Source organism: Erigeron canadensis, chromosome 3, assembly GCF_010389155.1.
Source record: "Erigeron canadensis isolate Cc75 chromosome 3, C_canadensis_v1, whole genome shotgun sequence".
In the NCBI taxonomy this organism is placed as follows: Eukaryota; Viridiplantae; Streptophyta; class Magnoliopsida; order Asterales; family Asteraceae; genus Erigeron; species Erigeron canadensis.
The window spans coordinates 45437495-45462372 of NC_057763.1; the positions used below are offsets into that span (position 1 = coordinate 45437495).

Here is a 24878-nt window from a genome sequence, read left to right on the forward strand (position 1 = left end):
GAATCTATGAAGCAGGGCTTGATACTTATATGAATGTGGCTAATATGTTTAATAATGATGGGTGGAAATGGCCAGCTGAGTGGATTGATCAGTACCCGTTTTTAACATAAATTTATATTCAAGATAATATAGTTAGAAATGATAGAGTGGTGTGGAAACAAAATGATGATAAGAATGTAGCGTTTACTGTTAAGAATGTATGGGAGGATTATAGAGAGAGCGCTACTTAAGTACATTGGAGCAAGCTAGTTTGGTTTTCACAAGGAATACCTAGTCACATGTTTATCATGTGGATGGCTGTGCAAGGAAAGCTACAGACTGAAGACAGAATTATGGTTTGGAATAAGGATGGTAATATGAAATGCTATCTTTGTAAAGCTTGTATGGACTCTCATGACCACTTATTTCTTCAGTGCAAGTTTTCAAAGAAGGTGTGGGAAGAAATGCTAAAGAAGAGTTCGGTTTCAGGAATAAATGGTGACTGGGAGAACATAGTGACCATAATGTCATCAAAGTGTAAGAGTAATGCAGTAGCTAATGTTGTGGGAAGACTAATTTTGGTAGCTACTGTCTATTACATTTGGCAGGAAAGGAATAGAAGAATGTTTTGTGGTGAGGAAAGAACTGAGAATGCTGTTATTGAGAGTACAAGTGAAGCTATAAAATTGAGGCTTATGGGGTTGAAGGTTAGGAAAACTGAACATGTTATTAGGGAATATGAGAAGTAGGGTATTCAGCCAAAATTTGTAGGACAAGAGTAGGCTGAGTATGTCGGATGTGTGAGGTATGCATTAAGGGCTAAATAAGGCTGCTCATGCTTGTTTCTGCTCTGACTTGGAAAGGTGGAATCAGAAGGATGACTGTGTATCAGCTTTTGCATTTGTAGTCATTAGAAAAGTAATTGAATTCGGCTGTTCTAGTTTGATAGAAGTAGCAGTATTAGTCTTGGAACTAGTTATAGCACCCCGCGCTTCGCTGCGGGTCCAAAAATGTTAACAAAATTGAACATTGTATCGTAGAATTTGATTTTAAGTTTTTACAAAGTATAATTTTTGTTACGGTAATTACCTAGTTGACGCAGTATCAAATTTATTAAAAATACATAAGTATATATAGTAAATGATAATACGAAGTTACAAACCTAGATTATGTATAAGCAAATACAACATTTTGTAATATTTAAAATACTAATAAACAACTTATAGAAATGTTTTTTTTTTTAAAATTATTATCATGTTTAATTCTCAATGTTTATATGGTTATGAAAACCATTATGAAATTCAGAATGTAACGAATTTTGTTATATTAAATTTATAGTATTCTAATATAATACGGAATGTCGGAGTTTATAAAAGTTTAAATAGATCAAACTCAGCAAGCTTAATTATGCAGCCTTTGAAATTAGTGAAAGTTTTTTTATTATTAATATATACATATTTTAATTCCAATAAATAAAAATTTAAATTTGTTTGGTAAGTGAAAATGTGGCAGTTCATCCAATACGTGGCATACTACCTACACATCCAGTTTTATAAAATTGTGGTATGTGGGTAACTTATCTAGAAATTATCATGCTTTTGTCTACAAACCTACACATCATTTGTACTACTGAAATTACTTTATTTGCCTCTCTGACTCTCCAAGGCTCTCATGTTCTTTTGTGTTTAAAGGTTAAAGATTATTTGCTTCTCCTGCGGTTTGTTTGGGTAAAAAAACCGGTCCCGATTTCCCCTTACATTACATCTTCTGTTTCTATAAACTAACCACCCAACGCGACATCATTGTCATAATGCAGTCAATACAGCACCCTATTCCGCCGCTGCAACTTCTTGCGACAACCGCAGTGGACCACCTCTTCACCGGCATACTTCTTCCTCTTCTGCATTTTTTCTCCTTCTATATCTACGTCTAACAAAAACACATCATCATATTATTTATTATACATCAATCTTATATATATTTTTTAGCAAATCTAATTTTTGGTGGAGTGAAATCATGTCATTGTTGGCGCTTGGCGTAGTTAGATGAAGCAGTTGGTAGAATGTCACTTTTTTTAGCTCTTCTTAAATCTGTGTAAGTTTGGTGTTTGTGGTGGTTAGTGGTAGTGGGTGCGAAGAAGTAAAAGATTAAAAGAAGCCGGTGGTGGTTAATGGTAGCAGCTATTCTCGGCGATTTTTTCCGGCGTTGATTCATCCCGGTGGTTTGTTTTTAGATTTGTTGGGTTAGGTTTGAATGATGTGGTATATGTATATGTTTTTTCGATGGATATGTATTCAGGCATAGATTTGATGTTAATTACAAAGTTCATAGTCGTTTTCCCTAGCAACGTCGATCACCATTTCAAAAATCATTTCTTATATCAAGAATATATAAGTATTTATATTTTTGTTGTACTTATGTGTGCCTATGTGTAAGAGAGAGAAGAAATAGACAAAAGAGAGTCTATGCGTGTATAAAAGAGAAATAGAGACAAAAGAAATTAAAAGAAAATAAGTAAATGTGGCAAGAGAATCTGGTAGAGCTTATCTAGTATTTTCTTGCATTCAAGTGTTGTATGAGATGCATAAGCAGTTGTAAATCGCTACCTTATTTAGCCAACCAAGCCAACTATAAACCAACCAAGCTATATAAAAGCTAACTGAGTTGCACTGTAGTAGTTTAAATTAGGATTGTTATTTAAATTAGGATTGTTATATATATATAATGTTCAAGGCTCATGTAAATTTTAATTGTAAATGTTTGGATGTTAATATACTATAAGTTCACCCTTAGGAGGAAAAAAAAATAATTTCTTCGCTTTATTTTGTTAAATATATAAGATGTTAGAGTTAATTACAGAAATCGTTCTTGTCGTGAACTGATACTTGCAGCTTTCATCCATTAGTTTCATAAATTACAGCTTTAGTCTAAATAAGTTTGCTCCGTCAACAGTTTTGGTCCAAATCATTAACGGCCATTAAATATGAGATCACGTGACTTCCACATGATGGGTACATTGGTCATTTCTAAACACAAGGACCAAAAGCGTAAGTAAACAAAAAGAATTCCCAGAATTAATCATCATCTAATTACAATATTAATCATTTTTTTTAAAGTTGAAAATCAAGTTTAAGTTCGAATCCAAATCCAAAATTAACCAACGAAATAAAAAAACCAAAACTCTTTTTATTACAAAATAAATATAAATATAAACGGATATAAATACACAAAACCAAAAAATATGGAAAAATTTCCATATCTACTTGCTTTCATTATCAGTACCATATACCCCATAATCATTAGTCAAAATCAACCTACCACCACCACATCCAATATGATGATACGCATGGAAATCCATGAAAATATCAAAGATTCAGAACCTTGTGACTTTGAAATATATATGTTCCTGACTTCTTATGTTGGTAAACTGCAATCAGGTGAGCTAACATTTTATTCTTATTCGAGGGAAAAATGAAGGTTGCTCGAGTTCTTGATCAACCTGAATCTCCAACCACCACTCACACCAACCGAAACCCGATTAATCAGACCACCATAACGCCAGAAAAGACCACTTTGTCGCCTCCCCCAAACCCAAGGATCGTAGCCGCCACTCATCCTTCCCACCAGTTTTCTTTTTGTGGCGCAGTTGTTTCTGGAAATGAAAGTGATATAGACATAGATCTATATATATCGAAGATATAGATCAGAGATATAGATATATGGTGGTGGTGGTCTGGCCACCGACGTCGGTGTCCGGCTATAGGAATTTTTTTCTTTACCTTTTCTTCATTTACTTAAATTTTGGTGGTCAATGAGGGTTACAAATGGATTTTTAGTTTTATTTTGAATTTTAGATCTATTAACATATATAGAAATTCTCATGTGTTTAGATCTTAGATGGGATTCACAACTGAGAATGTGGGGAAGAAAAAAGTTTTGAAAATATCATTCTTGATGATAAGATTTTTGGAATTTGTTTAGATGAAACTTAAGTAAGTGATTATGATAAATCTAGTGATTTTGTTTGGAAAAATTATTGATATGTTATTTGTTGATGATGATAATGAAGATCCGGAGGAAAAATATATATCAAAAGTAATTATTTTGATCCTTTTGTAAGGGAAAGACTACGTGATGGGTAATTTAACGTCAGTTTGAAGTTTGGACTAAAACTGTTGATGGAGCAAACTTATTTGGACCAAAACTGTAATTTATGAAACTTAGGGATGAAAGCTGCAAGTAACAGTCCACTATAGGGACGATTTCTGTAATTAACTCAAGATGTTATGGGTTCTCTGTGTCCTGTTGTGAAAAGGAGACAGTGAACAACTTCTAATTACTATTAAGTTGCATCTTAAGTTGTATATGCTCTAGTGGTTGGGTGTCTAGTTTATTGTCCTCATTAGAGGTCAGTGGGAATACCGGCGTATACCTAAGTCAAAGATAATTTAATGAAATTCATGAGTATACTGTATACATGTTTATCTAAAGATTCGTGTTGATAGAGCTTTTGTCAATCTAATTATAAGGCATGTGAAAAACTAAAACTGAGAAGTCTATAGCCAATGGTGGACATGTTACGACGGTTCCAAATTTGACTGTGAAAACGAGCAACATGTATCAAACATTTGTGGAAAGTGATTAAAGAAGCTGTTTAGTTATGCCAAATTCTGCATTATACATAACGTTGCTCGTTTTCAGAGATATACCTTTCTCTTGCCATTTCAAGCATAACTTTGACTCATATGTAGCGTCAAAACAAGCATCACCATGACTTGGTTTGAAATTTCTCAGGTTATATTAATTAGGATCTGGATGCGGGGTACAATGCTACGATTTGGGAATAATAATAGAAATTAAAAGGGTGTGAAAGCGAGAATTTATTATTTGTGATCTGAGTCACTAATAGTAATAGATAGGATTGGTGATCATATCTATTGGTAAAAATTTTGATCTTCAGAGGTGGATAAATAGGGGTTTTTCGAAAATTCTGAGTTTCAGAGGCATGCGTGTAATTTAAAAGTAAGAGTAAAATAGAATACCATTCTATATAAGGAAAAACCATCTATGGGTGAATGGGTCAATAGTTTTATAGATCAAATGGGTAAGATAAAAAAAAAACAATGCAGAAAATAAAGCATGTTTATTGTGCAAACGGGTTAAAATTACTGTTATTCAATGTGTTATTTTTAGAACTACATACTATACTACTTTTATCCTTACATTACACGTATATATGAGTTAAACATATAATTTTTACTACGTCATAACTGTAACCTTAAAATATTGGACTATAACCGTTAAAAAGCTTGTAAATACAAGTGCTAAAAACAGTTCTGCGTATGATTTCACAAAATTGGATTATACAGTAATAGTCATTTGTGACGATAGCTGGAGTAGTCGCTCTGTAGAATAAGAAATAAATCAATAAAATTATGGCGAATTTCAGTCACTTTTGGATCAAAGAACTCGATATATGACATGCACTATCATTGGCTAAAAAATCCCTTGGATAATCGTTAAATTAAAAGAAAGAAGAATTCATTATAATTAGACTAAGAAGATTGCAAGGTTATGCCTGTACATATCTCCTAATCCAAGCAACAAGATATTTGTTTCATATAGTCGGCTCGCAACTCACAAGTCCTTGGTGGGCATTACAAAGTTGTGATCACTTTGGTTTATCCACCAACATTGTCTTGTTCTCATAATCATCCCTATAAAATTAATCAAACCAAAATGATCATAACCCACCCCAACGCTAAACAAGCAACGATCAATAAACCAATCATCAATGGCCGATCCAAAAGAAGGAGGAATCACAAAGAAAGGCCATCAAGAAGGTCTTAAACTTGCAGTATCTGTTCTTGAAGAATACGGTCTTCCATTAGGTCTCCTTCCTCTAGCCGATGTAATTGAAGTGGGCTTCGTCAAGACCACCGGTTACATGTGGATTGTGCAGAAGAAAAAAGTTGAACATACTTTCAAGCTGATTAAAAAGCAAGTTAGTTACGACACTGAAATCACTGGTTATGTGGAGAAGAAGAGGATTAAGAAACTCAAGGGAGTCAAAGCCAAAGAGTTGATGTTGTGGCCACCGGTAAATGACATCAGTGTTGATGATCCACCTACTGGAAAGATTCAGTTCAAGAGTCTTGCTGGGATAACCAAGACATTCCCCGAAGAAGCCTTTGCAGCCGGTCAGTAGGTTCAAGAACTCGGACAATTGAAGGAGTTATGGGGGGTTTTTTTGTTGCAAGTTTCTTTTACATGCATGTACCAAAGTGCTATTGGAGGTTACTAAATAAGTACTGTTTCTTGTTTATAGAAACATTCCTAAACCATATATGAAGAAAAAAAGAAAAAAAACAGGTGTTGTTACATGAATCATTTTAGCTAAACAGTCTTAACATACTTTAAAATCATATACTTTTTTACATAATCGAAATAACTGTTTAAATGATATAAAAGCTAGTGAAAGGAAGGGAAAAAAACTCAATATGGACACAATGTTAATTATCTTAAATGTCAGGCAACTTGGATAAGAAATGAGATATTTCCGAGTGTTCCTAGAAAATTGCAAACTTCTTTTAGTTTAAAGAGTTGGCTAATCCATTATTTGGATCTTCTAACACGAAACTGGTGCCAAGTGTGAAATCTCAAAACCGACATTCGTCTATACGACTCTTGTGCAGCCGAAATGCTGGATTTACCCATACCCCACAGTTGCATTGCATACCAGCCCAATTAAATGAACCCAAACGAGTGTTGCACCCAATGCACTGAAGCTTCTCCTCCACAGCACCTTCTTCAACTGCTGATAACATGATAATAATGGTTATAAATACAGAGAATTCTTAAAGGTGCATAAAGAAGAGGCAACAGTTTTGTGGGTCAAGTTGGGTTATACTTTTGTTCCTACAAGTCAAGTGTGTAATACTTACAAAGTGGATCAAGAAGTTCAAATGGGTCGAAAAATCACCCAAAATGTAATCTAAATGCATAAAACCTCCTAAAGTATTTGTGGGTCAACCCAAGCCAGCCCGTTTATCCAATCTGTACCACACCCCCATTTTTTCTACCTCTAGCAAATAGGAAAGCATGATTACTGACCTGCTTGCATCCATTTCATAGGCTGCACAAATATAGATAAACACTCAGGTGGCTCATCCTCATTTGAAACATCACCTGCTTTCTTCCTCCATCTAAAGCATTTTTTGCCTTCTCCATGCTCATGAGGAACTAAATGATCCTCTGTTGCAACCATCCTGCGACACTTCTTGCAACGGTAAATTTTTTGAGGTTTTTTTTCCAATTCGTTTTCAGTGTGATTAGATACCTCCATTGGAGATTCCACTTGGTTGCTCATCATACACTACACCTTGACTGCAAATTAAAAAAGGAGTTCAGTGTGTTGATCTCTAAATTTTCATCTTTTTTACAGTATTTTTTAGGGTAAAAGAGGTTTTACTTTTTAGACCGCATTAATCACAATATCTTTTTTATAGTATTCCTAACAGCCTAAAAGGTTAAACCTACGATGTGTTTGTCGAGCCGTTTTTGTAACTTTTACTTTTATTTCATAGAAAACTACATATGAAAGAACGTTCCAAGTTTCAAACAGCTCACAGAGAGCTCATAAAATCCCTTGTATAAAACGGACGAGTTTTCCCCTGTTCAGGTTACATGGGAAAGACGGGTCTTTGACTCAGATGAACTAAATCGGGTACTAGAGCACCCCCAACATGTCACTAGGTTCGAAGACGTCTGACAATTAGGGCACCATTGTTAATAATTTCCTAAAAAGGCTGATAAAAGTAGCTAGCGTTTTAGAATTTAGACACACAAAAAAAATAAAAATAAAATCAGCTCTAGATCCTAAACTGATATAACTAGTACATTATACAGACGGGATTCTAGCAGTAATAATCACAATACTAATAATAATAATACTAAGATTCTAAGAAACGATTATGGCAATTAAGTTTAACAACAAACAAAAAAAGGGTGAAAATTTCGTACCTTTTTTCTTTTATTATCGAAATTTGATGCGTTTCCCGGCCGACTATCTATAACAAAACGACGCCGTTGTATGTTTATACCTTCTTTTACCTTTGGCCCTCCATACTTATCACACCTCTTTTTGTTGTAAAATTGTAAGTTTTTGAAGGTAAATGTAATTTTATGGACGACAAGTTTTAATAATATCCCTTTTGATTTTAGGAGTTTGTTTATTAACTTTGGGGTTGTATACAACTTTTTTTCTTTGTGAAGATTTAGAAAAGTAAAATTCATTTTCAGGTCCATTGAACGAAAGTTAAATTTTTGTGTTCATAAGTATGTTTAAAATAATACTTGGTGTCTCTAATATAATATTTTTCTTGTATTGACTTTTTAGGATTACAAGAATGACACCCGCATGTTGTAGCTGTATAATGGCAGTGGTGAAGGTGTGTGGCGGTAGCGGCAGTGGTGAAGGTGTGTGGCGGTAGCGGCAGTGGTGGCGGCGGCGATTCATTGTGGTAGTGGTGGCGCCGGTTATTGATTTAATGTGGTTTAGATGTATTGTACATCATGATTAACATGTGTGTATTGTTGAAAGTTCAAAATCTTGTTTGCTTAAAATATGAGAATAAGTACCCGTGCGTTACGGCGGTGAGATGGTGGGGTGATAGGTCATAAAGTGTGATGGCCAAATGCCTTAATCGTACGGGTTCTGCCCTCGGATTTAAAAATTCGTCGAAAATATATCGAATGACATCTCTAATGAAAGAGCATGAAATTTTAAGAACACCCATATAATTTTTATAATTTATCAATGAACGGTTTGTGAGATAAAAATTTTTGAATGAATTGCAGAAATAAATGATTTATGGAGTAGAGAGAAAACAGATGATTGGTTGAGATTTGAGAAGAGAGAAAGAGTGGTTGGTAATATATAATTGATAGAAGGAGTATTTTGAGGAAGTAAATATTGAAACTTAAAATGTTAGACATGGACTTTTTGCTTTATAACATAGTATAGATAAATATATATTTTTACATTAGCAAAAATTTTTAAGTAGTTATATATGAATAAAATATTTTAACTAAATTAATATATGTAAAAAAAGTGACTCCTTAAATATAAAAATTAACTTGTTTTTAAGTTTTTGACAGATAAAATATAACTTCTTATTCATATAATTATGATTATGATATACAATCGTGATAGGAAAGACAAATTTACATGGGAAGAATGGATTAACACTTGAATAATGGCTCGTGATTTCACTGGACAATGTTTACTTTGGTTTTTTTTTTTTACCTTATGTAAGCTTGTATTGTCTTTTTTTCCTTGAGACTTGTTTGGGTCTGCATCAAACACATCGCGAAGTGAAAACCGATGACTCGGCATTCGTTGATGAGGTTTTTTCTTGTGTCTCTTATATTGTAATTGGTACAAGTTTTTTCAACCTTTTTACAAAATTAGCAGTTAAAGTTCCAAATAAGATCTAGATTTGTAAATGTTGTACTTTAGATTGTATGTTTTGTATGTTTTGACCTCTAGCGCCTTGCTAGTTGGTATTATTATTAATAAATATTCAGCCGTTCTAAAAAAAACGCTATTGAAATGTTTTATATCATCAAAATATGGATAAACGATCGAGTTGTTATATAATTAACTCAACTGTTTAACTCCTTTTGCAATAAAATGTCCTCGGCCAATTTCTGTTCTCAATCAAATGAAAATCCTCTTTTGCTCGAAGGTCAAATAAACTAACTTTTTTTGAAAAACAAATATTTATCTTAATAATTATCGTATCATCATAGGTTCATTTCAGCTAAGAAAAATGCATCAATTTTTATACACTTAAATGCCATAAGTTAATAATTATCTTAAACACCATAAAGCCAACATCATATTCTTAGGATATGATGTGCCTTTTTGGTTTGTAGTTGATATATGATGTATGATGAAAGATATAACTTAATAACGTTGATTAGATTTTTTTTGTAGTTTTATAGAATTATTGTCAAAATATATAAATATAAATAATAATCATCTTAATCACCATAAAGTTAATCAAGTGTCGTTATTCATTGCTTTCTTGGAACAATAAAATAAGTTAGCGTAGGAGAATTTGATACTCTCAAATAAGTAGGACGCATTGGCTTGCACGAATCGTATAACCGAACATACATACTCTATTATCAACTACTAGCGTTCATATATATGTGAGTGTTTTAGTATATGGGTAGTTATCATGTGATTGAGTGAGATAAAATGAGAAGTTGATTTAAGGAAAGAAGTGAAATAAGTTGGTTTTTAAATTGTTCTAATTTTTTTATAATAAAAGTCCATTCAAAATTAAAAATAAAAAAATTGCATTATATATATATATATATATATATATATATGAAAGTAGTAAGGCCTTAGCTTATAATGCCCTAAGGCATGCGTCTATGTGCTTGAGGGCTCCGGACGCTATAAGCAGCGAGAGTTTTCGGAGGGAGTCTTTGGCCAATAGTCCTCACCAAGAAGCTGAAGGTCGCAAGGAGGTGGGATCTACAACATTTTTTTTTGTTATATATATATAATATATATGCGTAGTGTATATATATATATGTGCATTTGTGTGTGTGAGATAAATTATTAAATAAATAATTATAGACAAAGAGTCATGATGAGAGTCCTAGGTAATGTGATGTTGATGTGACAGTCAAGAAGCTGAGAGGACTCACTCCTTATAAGCAAAGACCTAAGTATCATTCTTCCAAGATCTTTATCCTATACGTATTATTCTTCGAACATTAAAAAATAATTATAATTCGTAATAAATAAGAAATTCACCCCTTTCAAAAAAATAAAAAATAAAAAAACTTTAACTTGATACGAGAGTATAATACAAATACCTTTAAGTTTTTACTTTAACCCGATATAGTTATTTATTACATTTAATTAGTTCTTTTAATTGTTCAACTTTTATTAACTCCATAAATATATTATAAACTATATAAAAAAATAAAGAATAAACAAAAACAATAAAGATGAAAAGAATGGAAAATTAGTTTATCTGTTTAATTATATATATATATATAGGATAGAAATATAAGCCTGTTAGGTAACTAAACTTAGATGTCGGACACCTACATATTAATTTTTTAAACCATAAAAGTCATGGAGGCTCAGACATTTATTTATTAAACAATAAATAATAAAATATTAGTATGTGGAGGGTTCCACACCTAAGCTTAGGTGTCAAAAAGCTTTATATTTCATTATATATATATATATATATATATATGAGGGAAGAGAATATAAGGCTGATAGTCATCTAAGTTGGGTGAAAAACCCCTCACATACCTTTTTTTAAACCATAAAAATCATAGGGGCCAAACATTTATTCAAAATATTAAAGTATTAATATGTGAGAGATTTTTTTATCCAAGTTTGGTGCATAACAACACATACTCACTTTTTTTTTCTCTCTCTATATATATAACATTTTATGATATGTCCGGTTGGAAAATATCAATATGTTAAATTTTTTAGAGTGATGAAATTATTATTGTCATAGAAATAAATAAAAGGATGAATTAATATTAATTCTGTGTTTATTTTGTAGGTAAGATTACTTTTATGTAATCAACACGTACATTATTAAGACTATAAATGACAAAAAATTAAAAAAAATTGATTAATAGTAAATTATTTTATAACTTTGTAAGCACCAGGGGCGGATTTACATTGATCTAAAGGGTAGCCCGGGCTACGGGTCCGCTAAATTCATGTAATTAAAATTTTTCAAAAAATAATGTAGTTTTCATTGGTGTTACGGGTCAAATAAATATGGGATACCGGTCTTGTAACCAACTTTAAACTTTTAAAACATTTTTTTTATCAATAAAACTTATAAAGATGTATATGTATAACTAAATGATAAAGAAAAACTACTTAAAAAATGCCAAAAATTCTTAACATACATTAAAAATAGAAAAAAATCTGTTAAAAAATGTTAAAAATCGTAACAATTTAGTTGTTATCGTTACTTTATGCCTATACAAGGTTAGTGGAAAGAAAATTATGTTACAGGTCACTTCCGGGTTCTGGGTCCGCCACTGAAAAGTACAATAACTGTAATATAGAATATACGCAACACATGAGAGCCATACATGGCTAGACTGTTATACGAAATGAGAGCTTGTGACGTTAACTACTTTAAAATGCTGTATATATCAAGTAATCTAGAATTGTAGACAACTAATTAATTAAACTTGTTTGCTTATGTATTCACTGGCCATTTGACAATGAGTTAAAGAGAATCAATCGTAGTGTTATTATTCTGATATATGTGTAGACACGTACTTAATTTATTGGATACCAGTTGATTCCAAAGTTGAATTCTTCTATTAAGATTCATCATATATATATATATATTATATATATACTTACGAGCATGCAATTGAGCCCATGAAAGCGAAAGTAGATTTCATGGTGTTCTCTGGATCTTAATCATGCATGCTTATCTCTAAAACTATATATGTATATTTCAACTATTTTAATTAGCAATCACTAATTAACTAAAATGTAAAAAAATATATATATATATATATATTTTCGGCTTAAGAGAACTCTCATTTAATTTCCGGTATTAATTTGCCATCTTTTTAAATTTAACTTTTGCGATTGTTGAAGGTAAAACATAGCTTTTGCCATCTTAACCTTGTGATTGTACTCTTGCTAAAGGTCTTTCAAAAAACATATTACATCTCATCTCTCACATACATATCACATCTCTAATCAGATTGAGTTTGGTTGTTGTTAATTATATAGAGAGTTAGAGTAACTTATTTTACTACTAACCATTTATTATATAACTAGATTAACGGGCGAATTACTAAGCTATAATTAATTTTACTTTTAGAATATCACTTTTTAGTCAACGAATTATATTGGATTAGGCAACCGCCCAAAAAATCTCCTATAATTTTTATTTTTGGTGCAACATATATAAGACAGACGTACCGGGCAATAGATAAGAGAGACGATACTATTATTAAGTTCACTTAATTAAGCTTGTTACCTTTTAAAGAACAACATATAAAGCTTTTGTCATGTTTACAAATTTGTGATAACTTTATTATGTTCAAGTAATCATATCAATAATAGTATGTGTGATATTCATAACACGATATCTCAATAAAAGCGAACCCGGCCTTCCTTATAATTGTTTACGTCCTGTTCCTTTTTTTGGTTTCACATCTAATTTTATTCTTAACTTTTCATTAATATATATGAATTGATCAATGAAAGCTAGATATTTAGTTGAAAAACAGTACGTCACATAACGTAATTATTATGAAAGGGAAGCGATATTCATACAACGGAATTTAGCCTACAACAAACATACAAATTGTGATGCACATAATACAACTGAATAATGCGTACAGGTATTGTTGTAGATGTCTAATTTTTGTTGTATGAATATCATTTCCCATTATGAAAACAAGCGAAATTCAGAATAAAATGATCATCTGTGAGGAATATTGAGGACATGTACGTACGTAATTGAGTATGGCCCAATGGAACTTGGAAATGGGTCTAAATCAGATTAGTTCCATCAATCGCATCTAATCTAAATGAAACTATATTGTTAAAGTTACCATCTATTATTGTTAACTGTAATGCATTCAGGAATATATATGTTGTCAGAGCCAAATAATAAACTGACATGTCACAATAGCAACCGAATTTAGTTCATTTGCACCAAAACGTCAGCATATATCACCAAATCGTCCTGTAATTAACACATCAAAGGACCTCAAAATAAGTAACGATGAACCCAAATTTATCAACAATTAAAATGCCTCATGTAAAACTATAAACATTAAAAGTTGCAAAAAGAAGAAAAAAAATAGCGAAAGGAACTCAAATTTTCTTGATAAAGCAGAACATTCAGCTTAAATTTCATGATTAGTAATTACGGAGTAGTATAACTAATTCAAAACTTACATGTTACAAAACATTTTAATGAAAATATAGTTTATTTTAAAGTTACAAATTCACAGCTAGGAATTTATAATCAGTAATTACTAGCGAATAGCGATGTTTCAAGAACGAGAATAAAAGATAATTACGGTACGTAAGTGACATACATACATATATATTAGTCGATAAGGAATTGAGTTAATTTTTTCTTCTTTCTTTGGAGTGGAGGGATATCGCTACAAGTAGGTTCATGTCAAGCTAGCTAGCAAAAGCTAACAAATTTTTCGGAGGATAATCGTATAAATTAATTGGGATATCGTACTTGAAAGTCACCCAAATAACGACACAACTTGTTATTATTGTTATTATAACTGTTAGTATTATACTTTTATTATTCGATCTTCATTTCATGTAAAGATCAAAAATCTTTTTGAATAATTTAGATACACTGAAAGCAGTCTTTCTATTTAAATAGAGGTGAGACTTATTACCATCTTAATCGATCTCACAACACACCATCAAAATATTGAGGCTAAATTCCATAAAAAAAAAATAGCAAAGCCATTTCCTTTTTATTAAAGTGTAATGTGTCCACTAATTCTAAAATTATACAAAACATTAATTTGTGTAGTTACATATCAACCAAGCATGAGATACTTTGCCTATAAAAACCCCATTCATCCATGCATGCCATGGCATATATATTAACTCACTAACATTCTTGCACATAAAGAGCTCTAACAACAAATTAACATATATCTCAAACATGGCCTACAATCACAACAAGAGTTTAACGATAGTCATAGCCTTGCAACTACTAGCCATCGCCTTCCATGCCACTTCACGCATCCTTGATGACCCGTCCATGCTGGTTAGACACGAGCAATGGATGACTCATCATGGACGTGTTTACAAAGATGATAAAGAAAAACAGCAACGATTTCAGATATTTAAAGACAACGTAGCGCTTGTAGAAGCACACAATGGAGGTCCTGACCTAGGATACACTCTTGAGGTCAATCAATTCGCTGATTTAACCAATGAGGAGTTTCGTGCTTCCCATCATGGTTACAAGAAACAACCACTTCCACGTGAAGTCTCTAGCACTTTTCGGTATGCAAATGTAAGTGCAGTTTCCAGTGAAGTAGACTGGAGAAAAGAAGGGGCGGTAACGCCTATCAAGGACCAAGGCGAATGCGGTAAGCTATTAATTAGCTATATATACTTTATATATATATTTTTTCATTTTCTTATTTGGTTTCCATTTAGTGGTCACGATTTGAATGAGATACACAAAGTTATGTTTGGGAATAGGTGGATCAAGTGAACTAGTTAATTAAGCTAAAAATTTATATACACCAAACGTGTTTATTATTTAAGTCATCCAAAGGTAGCTTTGGATGCAAATTATCATCATATACGCAAATTAGGAAACAGAACAAAAAAAATATGGTAAAATATGTTTCGGGCAAGCTTGACCCGTTCAAATAAGTACCTGTTTTGACATGTTCGTAACCCGCCGGACCTACTTGTTTTGTCATCTAGTTTCACTTATTAACAGAAAGCATTTTAAAGTTCATTACTAATACGTAGTCCAGGATTTCATCCCAGACATGCATGGTTCGAGTTCTGTAGATTGCCCAATTGGATGTCACTTTGGTGTCTCGAATGCTAACTATTAATTCACTGTTAAAAAAAATAAAAATATGTACATGTGTGTATTAAGGGAGCTAGATACATGCAAGATGATCGAGCATTCAATTCGAACCGACAAACAAAAATTTTCATCATGATTATAGTTTAACTTAGTGTGAAATTCATATATAACACTTATATTTGAATTACCTTCTAATCATATCTATAAGTTTTGATACATTTACTAATGAACCTACTCAAATAAGAGGTTTCTCGATCAACTTATGCATGTGTGTTCATTTCTATATATTGGAAACAGGATGTTGTTGGGCGTTTTCGGCGGTGGCAGCTATGGAAGGTATCAACCAGATCAAAACCGGGAAATTAATATCTTTGTCAGAGCAAGAACTCGTTGACTGTGATGTTGATGGCATCGATCAAGGCTGTGAAGGAGGTCTTATGGAGAACGCCTTCCAATTCATCGAAAAACAAAAAGGTCTAACCTCGGAATCTGCCTATCCATACACCGAAGGAGATGGTGTTTGTAACACCAAGAAAGCAGCCATCCCGGCAGCCACGATCTCCGGCTATGAGAAAGTTCCGGCAAACAATGAAAAGGCCCTGTTGCAGGTAATAAATCAACAGTGACCACTTTGTTTAATATTTGACTTTAACTTATCTTTTAGTTGCTTATATACATAAACAAGTATTAATAATGGTGTTTGACTTTTATAGTATATGAGAATATATATTCAAACATGTAATATATATGTACACAATCTTTTGGTATGTAATATATATGTTGCATATATACCATGTGGTTTTATATTTGAACTTAATTATCTTGTGGTGTGTTTCCTTACAGGCCGTAACACACCAACCTGTATCTATTGCCATTGATGCAAGTGGATATGCTTTTCAACTATATTCGGGTGGTGTTTTTAGCGGGGCGTGTGGAACTGATCTTGACCATGCTATAACTGCAGTCGGGTATGGGACCACGACGGATGGGACCAAGTATTGGCTCATGAAGAACTCATGGGGGACATCATGGGGAGAGAATGGTTATATACGAATTAAAAGAGATGTTGCAAAAGAAGGATTATGTGGTATTGCTATGGATGCGTCTTATCCTATTTGAAATATAAAAAAGTCAAAAATTGTTGAATATATAGTGTATTTAGGTGTGTATTTTGTCATATATGATTGAAATTGTATTCAAATTATACTGATTAAATCAAGGCCAATTGCCAATCGGTGACGAATGTTCATATCGTCTTTGTAAAGTTTAAACTTTAAAGAATTGTACACAAAGGTTGCTTTGTATAACTTACGCTTCTTAGTTTGTTATACTAAAATTCTAGTCGAATATTAATTATGTCTATGTCTGTTGTCTATGTTTATGTTTTATTTGGTATTGATGATCATAAAGTTGTCCATTTAAACTTGCAAAATATAATACCTCGCTTATGAGGCCACAAACCTTTTCGAGAACAATTAACTGGCTAATGTAAACAACTTACAGCATAATACTAGTTTTTTTATGATGCATATGCTTCACACTTGGTGGCTATATATGTAATAGATGATATATCAATCTTCAAATGTCTTTATGAATCATGTGGTATATATGACTTTTCAAAAAAAACTTGTATATGCGATGTATGTTTAGAAATAATACAAAGACTATGATCTCATAAAATAAATTAATAACCTGGTTATTTGTTTTTTGTTATTCATATAGTATCCAAAATCTAAAAGGTATAGGCAATTGAAACCGCCAAAAGATATAGAAATGATAACTTGTAGCCTTGTAGGACATTTGGTCACTTATTACTCAGGTTAGTCAAGATATTGTTGTTAACTTAGAGTCAACGTAACCACCAAGCTCGATCTCATTATATATTATGTTTATTGTTATTGTTTTATATTAAAAATTAACACATTTAATATATAAATTATTAGAATAAAAATACCATAAATAAAAATACTTTTCACGGCCTAAAGTTAACATACAAAACTTCACTATTAAACAGTGAGGTTTCACCGTGTTGTATCCGATTAAATAGCTGTATATTTTATTCTGAAAGAAATCAAATATCAAACATGTTTTTTTCTTAATTTAATAAGTTATAAACTATTTATAAAAAAAAAAGTAATAAAATACAGAGTATATCTAACTAGAAATATATCATTTCTTTGCTGTAATTTTTATGCTTTATATCTAATCTTGACCACTAAAGCAAACTCTTTCCAAAATACTTATAGCTTTGCTAATATAACTAACATTATCATGTGCTTATTTAATACTCGATACACCCTAAGTAAAATTTTTAATCTCTAAAATTTACTACATTATCTCTTCTATATGAATAACCAAAACTATTTGTTGTCGTCATCAATTATTATAAATAGGTTTGAGTCTTGCAAAGGAATAAATAGTTGTGCTTACGATTTAATTTCCTGCTCTCAAATACTGAGAGGAAGTTTTGAGCGAAATTATTTGTAAAGATAACAATCTAAATAAAAGTTAAAAAACAATCTACCACTTTGGTCTATTTTCACGTATGTAAGTGAAAAAAAAAAGAAGAGAAAACAGAAACAGAATAAAGAAGATTGGAGTATTGGACTACGCCTCCCACCTTGCCGTCGACGAACGCCAAGGGCCCTTCCACCCACGACGACGCCGAGCCTTAGTGGTCGACCCGATGCCCAATTCAAACGCTCTTATTGATCATCAATAAACATCACGGTTCCTATTGTGATCGGTTTTCTGTTTCCGTCCAACCGTCGTCAACTGCGATACCGCCGGCTGAGCGGTGATTTGATATTAGTTTCACATGTAATATAACATCTACAAACCCTAACTCCTATCAACTTTCTATTTGTTATTATTTGAGCATGATTATTTAAACCTCTCATTATTTTATCCGAAATTTAGTCACCATGAAAGTTTGATCTTATATTAAATTAATTATATTTGTACTAATACAAAAGATAGAAATTATCTATCCGAAATTGCCTTGTGTGGGAGTATGTTTTAAGCTGTTAATTCACATTTTCATCGCAGTTTTGATGTTTGTTCTGCTAGCATAATTGTTGAATTTGAAGGTAATTATATTAGGCACCCGCGCTACTGATTGTTGGGTGTTATTACTAGTCGATTAATAAATTTGAAATGTAGTAAGTATGACATTCTAGGGACTTGGCTTGGCTTTGATAGGAGTTTGTACTTTTGAGTGGCACTATATGTTGTATTCGGTTTCTTGATTGTTAATGATAGTTTTCACTTAGTTTTATTAATCTTTGTGCTACAGTGTGACCATTTGGTAGCTGTGCTGCTGCGCACGAGTTTTTAGAGTTAAACTTAGAAGAATATAGTTGACACCTAGCAAATCCGGGATAGATTGGTGTCAGCAAGCATGGCCAGAAATGAGGATGGTCCTGTTTTACAGTTTGCACCCTTTCAAAGTTCTGTAGATGAGGGTTTTTGGCATGGATTATCCTCACTGAAACTCAACAAACTAAAAACCGACGAGTCACCTATCCCAATAACAGGTATTTTGCTTTAACTTCTAATGCTTTTCGCATCTGTGCCTTTGGCAAGTTTATTTATGGATTGTTATATTAATGTAGTTAAAGTTTTTATCATAACAAGAGAAATTACCCGCGCATTGCGGCGGTGATAGGTCATAGAGTGTGATAGGTCATAGGAGGTGATAGGTCATAGAGTGTGATAGCCAAATGCCTTAGCCGTACGGGCTCCACCATCGGATTTAAAAATTCGTCGAGAAGTATATCGAATGGCATCTATAATGAAAGAACATGAAATTTTAAGAACACCCATATAATTTTTATAATTTATCGATGCACGGTTTTTGAGATAAAAGATTTTGAATGAATTAGAGGAATAAAATGATTATGGAGGAGAGAGATAAAAATGAATGGTTGAGATTTGAGGAAAGAGATGAAAATGAAAGTTGAAAGTTGTGGGGCATTGATGTATGGTACATCATGTATTATCATGTGTACTTTGTTGAAATTGAAAGTTGAAACCTTATTTGTTTTATTATAGAAGTATAGATAAGTCAAATAATTTAAGCATTGTTCTATTCGATAAGAAATAGTTTTAAATAATCAAGTTTATAGACATCCTTACAATTACAAGTTGTATCTCTTGTGCACGAAATTGAAAGTGATTCTGTATAACTAATCAAAATTGAAGTGGTTACTAATCTGATTGTCTAACAATGTCCTTGCAGGGTTTTATACACCTTGCTCAAATCCTCAAGTATCAAGCCATCTAACTTTACTTACTAACTCCTTGCCAAGTGACGAAGTACTAACTGAAACAAGCCGTGGAAACAGAAACAAATGTTCTGTTCCCGGTATTCTTTTGAACACAAATACTTTTGAAGGGTTTAAATCCCTTGATAAGCAAGGTTTGTTAAAGGCTGAAGCAAAGAAGGTATCTTTGATCTACTAAAGTCTTGTAGTTTTGTCAAAGCTTGACTATTGTTACGTTTATAAAATGATATGAATTTTTTGAATGCCAGATTTGGGAGGATATTAGATCAGGAAAGGCAGAGGAGGATAGTTCTGTGCTTTTGAGGTTCCTTGTTATAGCATTTGCAGACCTCAAGAAATTTAATTTCTATTATTGGTTTGCTTTCCCTGCTCTGGTTCTTGACCCTCCAGCAACCTTGGTTGATTTGAGACCAGCATCAAAATGGTTCACCGCAGAAGAGGTTTGTGGTATAGATTTATTTTTCTTCTAATCATGTTTCTTTATAGATATTTTAAACATTAAGCTTCACTACGTCCATGTTATACAGACTGAATCTGTGTCGACATGCTGTAATGAGTGGCGTATGTCAAGTTTAACAGCAGGTGGAGCCATTTAGACTTTGTTTCATCCTCAGTTGTTCATAGTTAGCATTTTAAATTCAATTATTGTAGTTTAGCAGTTCAGATATCTTTAGATCTTAAACAATTTGGTTGCTTGTTACATGATTTTGTAGATGTGCCCTTTTTTTTGGTCTCCATCTCGTCAAATTCACTTGCTACTATTAGACCTCTAAAGGAATTTGAAGCTTGTCAACATGAAGGTCATAAGGTGCGGACGCATGTCTTTTTAAATATAGGTGGCACTTTGGGCGGGTTAGGTAATAGATCCAAAACTGGTTTGGGTTGCCTTGCAAACATTTTCCAATCCCTTTTTTATAATAGAATCTTTATACATAAATAAAGTTCGAGTTATGATTACAAGAATAATTTAGATCTTTAAATAAAACAATGTAGTAGGTTTTATGCTTTAAAAATGGTCTTCGGGCTTCTTTTAACCCGTTTGTCCTTTCCTTCTTATAGCTATATCTTAACTTAACTCATTTGCCCTGATTGAGCTAAGTGCAAGTACAACCCAATTTAACCCAATTGTAAGTAAGCAGGTTGAAATTGCCTAATCTATACGCAAAATTTGCTAAGATGCCACCATAAAGACTTTGTTACTATGGTTGCAGATTCTATTTGCCTTTTATGATCCATGCCATCTTCCAACCAACCCTGGCTGGCCTCTCCGGAATTTTCTGGCTTTTATTTCTGCAAGATGGAACATTAAAAAGGTCCAGTTTCTATGTTATCGTGAGAACCGTGGCTTTGCTGACTTGGGTTTGTCCCTTGTTGGCGAAGCTCTGATACAACCTTCACAAGGTAGAACAGGCAGAAAGGGGTAACAACTCGTTAAAAATAGTAGTTTCCTTCTTAAAAGTTTGCTTTCGGTATATAAATGTCATGTTACATGTAAAATCTTTTTATCATAATGTAAATCAGCATGGCAAGACCAAGAACATGTGCCTAATGCTGTTGGATGGGAACTCAATAACAAAGGGAAAATGGTCCCTAGATGCATTAACCTATCTACTTCCATGGATCCCACTAGGTAGGCTTGGTGACTAAACTGTAGTTTTATGCATTAGTAATTATAAAATAAGTAATAAAATCTTGCAGGATGGCTATATCAGCTGCGGATTTGAATTTAAAGCTAATGAGGTGGCGGGCACTGCCATCTTTGAATTTGAGCATGCTGTCTAGTACCAAGTGTCTTCTGTTAGGAGCCGGGACTCTTGGATGCCAAGTGGCACGCATGCTTATGGTGAGTGTTGTCTTCTCAAAACAATGCACCAATTACGTTTATGTTAAAGGTGGCATTATCATATTATTTATGAGAGGCTCGAATGCTCTATTCGGTTTATGTTTTATCTCTAATGGGACAATATTAAAAGAAACATGTAGAAAGCTGCCTTAATTTATAAATTTTGAAAATTTTCTTTTTTATTCTAAAGTTAGATCTGTTTTATCGTCAGATCTATAAAACAATTTAACTTTTCTAGACAAATAGTGCTTTTAGTCAACCTAACCTTTACTGAACGTTACCTAATTTGTTCTGAACCTGTCTTCACCAGTTCTCAACCCACCCATCCATCCGATGTTACCTGTACGTTCCATGATGCCCAAAAACAATTGCACCATATTTATTTCTAGTTTCAAATTTCAACCCAATATAAAATTGATGAGATTGGTTTGGGTCTACATAGTTCCTCCGTATCTTCCTTGTGAGTTGTGGAAACTTATTTGAGATATATAGTTTTGAGACGAAGCTGGTATCTCTCCTCTACATAATCCATAGTGAAACGTTGTCATGTTCCTACAATCCTTTGTTTCATGTGTACTAATTTACCTCAAAAAGAGTGTAATAGCAACTCTGCCACACTTCGCTGACCATAGAAGCATCCTTCACTTACTCAAACTTATATACCTATACTCCTAAATGCATGTGTATTGCAGGCTTGGGGTGTAAGGAAAATAACACTGGTTGATAGTGGTAAAGTGGCCATGTCAAATCCTTTGAGGCAATCTTTATATACATTGGAAGATTGTCTTGATGGTGGAGATTTTAAATCCTCGGCAGCAGTTAAAAGTCTCAACAGAATTTTTCCAGCAGTGGTAACTAGCTATTTAATTTTCTGCATTACTAAAAAGCTTCATATAAATATGTGTCAGAAGTTGCTTAAAACACCGTATCTGTTGATTTCCATTTGCAGGAAGCAGAAGGTATAGTTATGGCGATACCTATGCCTGGGCATCCAGTATCTAGTAAAGAAGAACAAAATGTACTTGATGACTGCAAACGTCTTCATGATTTGGTTGAGTCTCATGATGCGGTTTTCTTATTGACTGATACACGGGAAAGTCGTTGGCTTCCTACTCTTTTATGTGCCAATGCTGACAAGGTCAGGACTTTCTGTAATGTAGGAGATTACTCTTGGGCCCTTACCTGTTTCAGCTCCCAGAATACTGACATTAAACATCCTTTTTATTTTATTTTTTTTCCCGATATTTAGCTTACAATTACCGCGGCGTTGGGGTTTGACAGTTTCTTGGTAATGCGTCATGGTGCTGGTCCTTTTACAACTGATGAATCTATAGCCGGACATATTGATTCGTTATCTACCAGCGTTGAAGGAATGTCACTGACAAAGAGTGATACCAAGCCAAGGCTCGGCTGTTACTTCTGCAATGACGTTGTTGCCCCTGTGGATGTACTTAATTTCTTCAGCTGATCTCTACCACACATTGACTTCATATGATAACTAGCTATTTTCCATATACTTTCAGGCTTCAAAAATTACACAAATATACATGTTGATGTTGCTTAATCCTAAAGTGTATATATATAATCACTAATTAATTAAATGACTGGTTAAAAAAAAAAAGTACAATAACCCCATTATTCTAACAAGTATTATAATGTGTATTATATGTTTGTTAATGCAGTCAACAGCGAATCGAACGTTGGACCAGCAATGCACTGTGACACGTCCTGGACTTGCTCCTATTGCATCGGCCCTTGCAGTTGAACTTTTGGTTGGCATTTTGCATCATCCGCTTGGGTAATGCCTCGGCTTTCAACCTAATAAATTTTTAAATCAATTTGTCACGTGTTATGCATTAAATTATTTCCAGATGATCAAACTTAGAAGAATGGAAAAAGAATTGGGAAATGATAATGAATTAGCTGATTATATTATATATTTATATATTAGTTTTGGTGTTATTTTTCTGTAGGATATCAGCAGAAGCTGAATTTGGCAACTCTTTGGATAGTGGAAGCAACGAGCAACCTCTTGGTATAATACCTCATCAAATTCGAGGCGCGCTTTCACAGTTTTCTCAGATGATACTCGTGGGACATTCCTCGAATAGCTGCACTGCTTGTTGCCAAATTGTAAGTATTCTTTTACGAATTGAGACACTAGTTTTTCAATGACTTATGAATATAGAGCAAACCTATTTGGTTTAAGACAGACATACTACACTTTTGACTTTTGAGGTTAAATACAATCATTTTTTGGAACTCAATACTTTTATTTACAATCTCTAGAACATTCTGATATCTGCATTTATCTTGTATTAGCATATTTTCCGAAGAAACAGTTTTGGAGTTTAATTCGCAATATATTCTTGCCAATTTGAATATGAGAAGTTGCAGCTTTGACTTTGACTTCAAAAGTCAAGCTGACCTCTTTACGCCTATGATTAAACACAAGTATTTCGGAACTATTTTGATTTTCAGGTGATTTCTGAGTATCGGGATAGGGGTCTGGATTTTATCCTACAAGCCATCAATCATCCTACTTACTTGGAGGATCTAACTGGACTAACGGAGTTGATGAAATCAGCCAACTCTTTTGAACTTGACTGGGATAATGAGACAGATGACGACGATGATTGTGTTGAAATATGATCACTGACATGTTCATTTAGCGCAAACTATAACTTTTTATTGCACTGAGTATAAGGTGTATCTCCGAGTTTAAAATTCTGTCATCTTCTGGAACATATCTTCAATTGTTAAAATTGTACAAAAACAGGATTAACCATGCTCTAACTGAATTTAATTGAAATTACACCCTTTATAATTGCATAGATTCATTGAATGAGATTTACTCTAGAGCATAGTAGTTTTTATGAATATGTCCCTGGACGATGTTTCAGGTTGACAAATTGTAAATGCAGTCTTCTGTCAAAATAGTATGCACTACTATGGCTCCATATTCTCTGTTAAGGTAGATAAAAACATATAAGGTAAATAATAACAAAAAGTTATTTTTAGCGATATTTTGGTCAGTCTTGTTTAATGGCGCCTATAAAAGGATGTCTGGATTACATGCTTAAGGCTGAATTTTACAAAAACATACACGGCAGTTAAATATACTAGTGTTTGTTCGCCTCA

The 24878-nt window shown here is 33.0% G+C and overlaps 5 protein-coding genes across 6 annotated transcripts; 4 read left to right on the forward strand and 1 right to left on the reverse strand.

Annotated features, from left to right (window-relative positions):
* The first annotated feature begins 293 nt into the window (after window positions 1-293).
* Window positions 294-728, forward strand: LOC122592233. The gene has a single exon (XM_043764427.1). It carries the CDS (start codon window positions 294-296, stop codon window positions 726-728), a length of 435 nt encoding a protein of 144 aa, XP_043620362.1.
* Window positions 729-5773: 5045 nt separating this feature from the next.
* On the forward strand, window positions 5774-7782 carry LOC122592234. The gene is made up of 2 exons (XM_043764428.1): window positions 5774-6094; window positions 7735-7782. The coding sequence occupies exons 1-2, from the start codon at window positions 5774-5776 to the stop codon at window positions 7780-7782; spliced, it is 369 nt and encodes a 122-aa protein (XP_043620363.1).
* Window positions 6381-8106, reverse strand: LOC122594445 (probable inactive dual specificity protein phosphatase-like At4g18593). Of its 2 annotated transcripts, none has more exons than XM_043766895.1 (3): window positions 8002-8106; window positions 7093-7365; window positions 6381-6796 (listed from the first exon to the last, which is right to left on the reverse strand). In XM_043766895.1, the coding sequence occupies exons 2-3, from the start codon at window positions 7349-7351 to the stop codon at window positions 6639-6641; spliced, it is 417 nt and encodes a 138-aa protein (XP_043622830.1). In that variant the 5' UTR covers window positions 7352-7365; window positions 8002-8106; the 3' UTR covers window positions 6381-6638. The 2 variants fall into 2 exon arrangements, with proteins under 2 accessions (XP_043622830.1, XP_043622831.1); XM_043766896.1 differs by having other exon boundaries at window positions 6387-6793.
* Window positions 8107-14673: 6567 nt separating this feature from the next.
* On the forward strand, window positions 14674-16823 carry LOC122593016 (senescence-specific cysteine protease SAG39-like). Its single transcript, XM_043765353.1, has 3 exons — window positions 14674-15150; window positions 15906-16216; window positions 16452-16823. The coding sequence occupies exons 1-3, from the start codon at window positions 14718-14720 to the stop codon at window positions 16725-16727; spliced, it is 1020 nt and encodes a 339-aa protein (XP_043621288.1). The 5' UTR covers window positions 14674-14717; the 3' UTR covers window positions 16728-16823.
* A 1344-nt stretch (window positions 16824-18167) lies between these two features.
* Window positions 18168-24564, forward strand: LOC122594087 (ubiquitin-like modifier-activating enzyme atg7). The gene is made up of 15 exons (XM_043766564.1): window positions 18168-18428; window positions 18904-19144; window positions 19849-20054; window positions 20143-20334; window positions 20422-20476; window positions 20608-20702; window positions 21106-21295; window positions 21416-21524; window positions 21593-21737; window positions 22430-22588; window positions 22687-22875; window positions 22987-23184; window positions 23420-23535; window positions 23711-23870; window positions 24219-24564. Exons 2-15 carry the CDS (start codon window positions 19009-19011, stop codon window positions 24387-24389), a joined length of 2121 nt encoding a protein of 706 aa, XP_043622499.1. The 5' UTR covers window positions 18168-18428; window positions 18904-19008; the 3' UTR covers window positions 24390-24564.
* Window positions 24565-24878: the final 314 nt, after the last annotated feature.

Excerpts from the sequence above, each read along its gene's own strand:
- LOC122592233 (XM_043764427.1), top strand. The coding sequence starts at position 294 with ATGGCTGTGCAAGGAAAGCTACAGACTGAAGACAGAATTATGGTTTGG.
- LOC122592234 (XM_043764428.1), top strand. The coding sequence starts at position 5,774 with ATGGCCGATCCAAAAGAAGGAGGAATCACAAAGAAAGGCCATCAAGAA. Across the intron at positions 6,095-7,734 it reads CACCGGTAAATGACATCAGT|GTTCGAAGACGTCTGACAAT; the intron begins GTTGATGATCCA and ends ACATGTCACTAG.
- LOC122594445 (XM_043766895.1), bottom strand. The coding sequence starts at position 7,351 with ATGATGAGCAACCAAGTGGAATCTCCAATGGAGGTATCTAATCACACT. Across the intron at positions 6,797-7,092 it reads TATGAAATGGATGCAAGCAG|CAGTTGAAGAAGGTGCTGTG; the intron begins GTCAGTAATCAT and ends TCATGTTATCAG.
- LOC122593016 (XM_043765353.1), top strand. The coding sequence starts at position 14,718 with ATGGCCTACAATCACAACAAGAGTTTAACGATAGTCATAGCCTTGCAA. Across the intron at positions 15,151-15,905 it reads CAAGGACCAAGGCGAATGCG|GATGTTGTTGGGCGTTTTCG; the intron begins GTAAGCTATTAA and ends TATTGGAAACAG. Across the intron at positions 16,217-16,451 it reads ATGAAAAGGCCCTGTTGCAG|GCCGTAACACACCAACCTGT; the intron begins GTAATAAATCAA and ends GTTTCCTTACAG.
- LOC122594087 (XM_043766564.1), top strand. The coding sequence starts at position 19,009 with ATGGCCAGAAATGAGGATGGTCCTGTTTTACAGTTTGCACCCTTTCAA. Across the intron at positions 20,477-20,607 it reads TATGTCAAGTTTAACAGCAG|ATGTGCCCTTTTTTTTGGTC; the intron begins GTGGAGCCATTT and ends ATGATTTTGTAG. Across the intron at positions 23,185-23,419 it reads ACGTTGTTGCCCCTGTGGAT|TCAACAGCGAATCGAACGTT; the intron begins GTACTTAATTTC and ends TTGTTAATGCAG.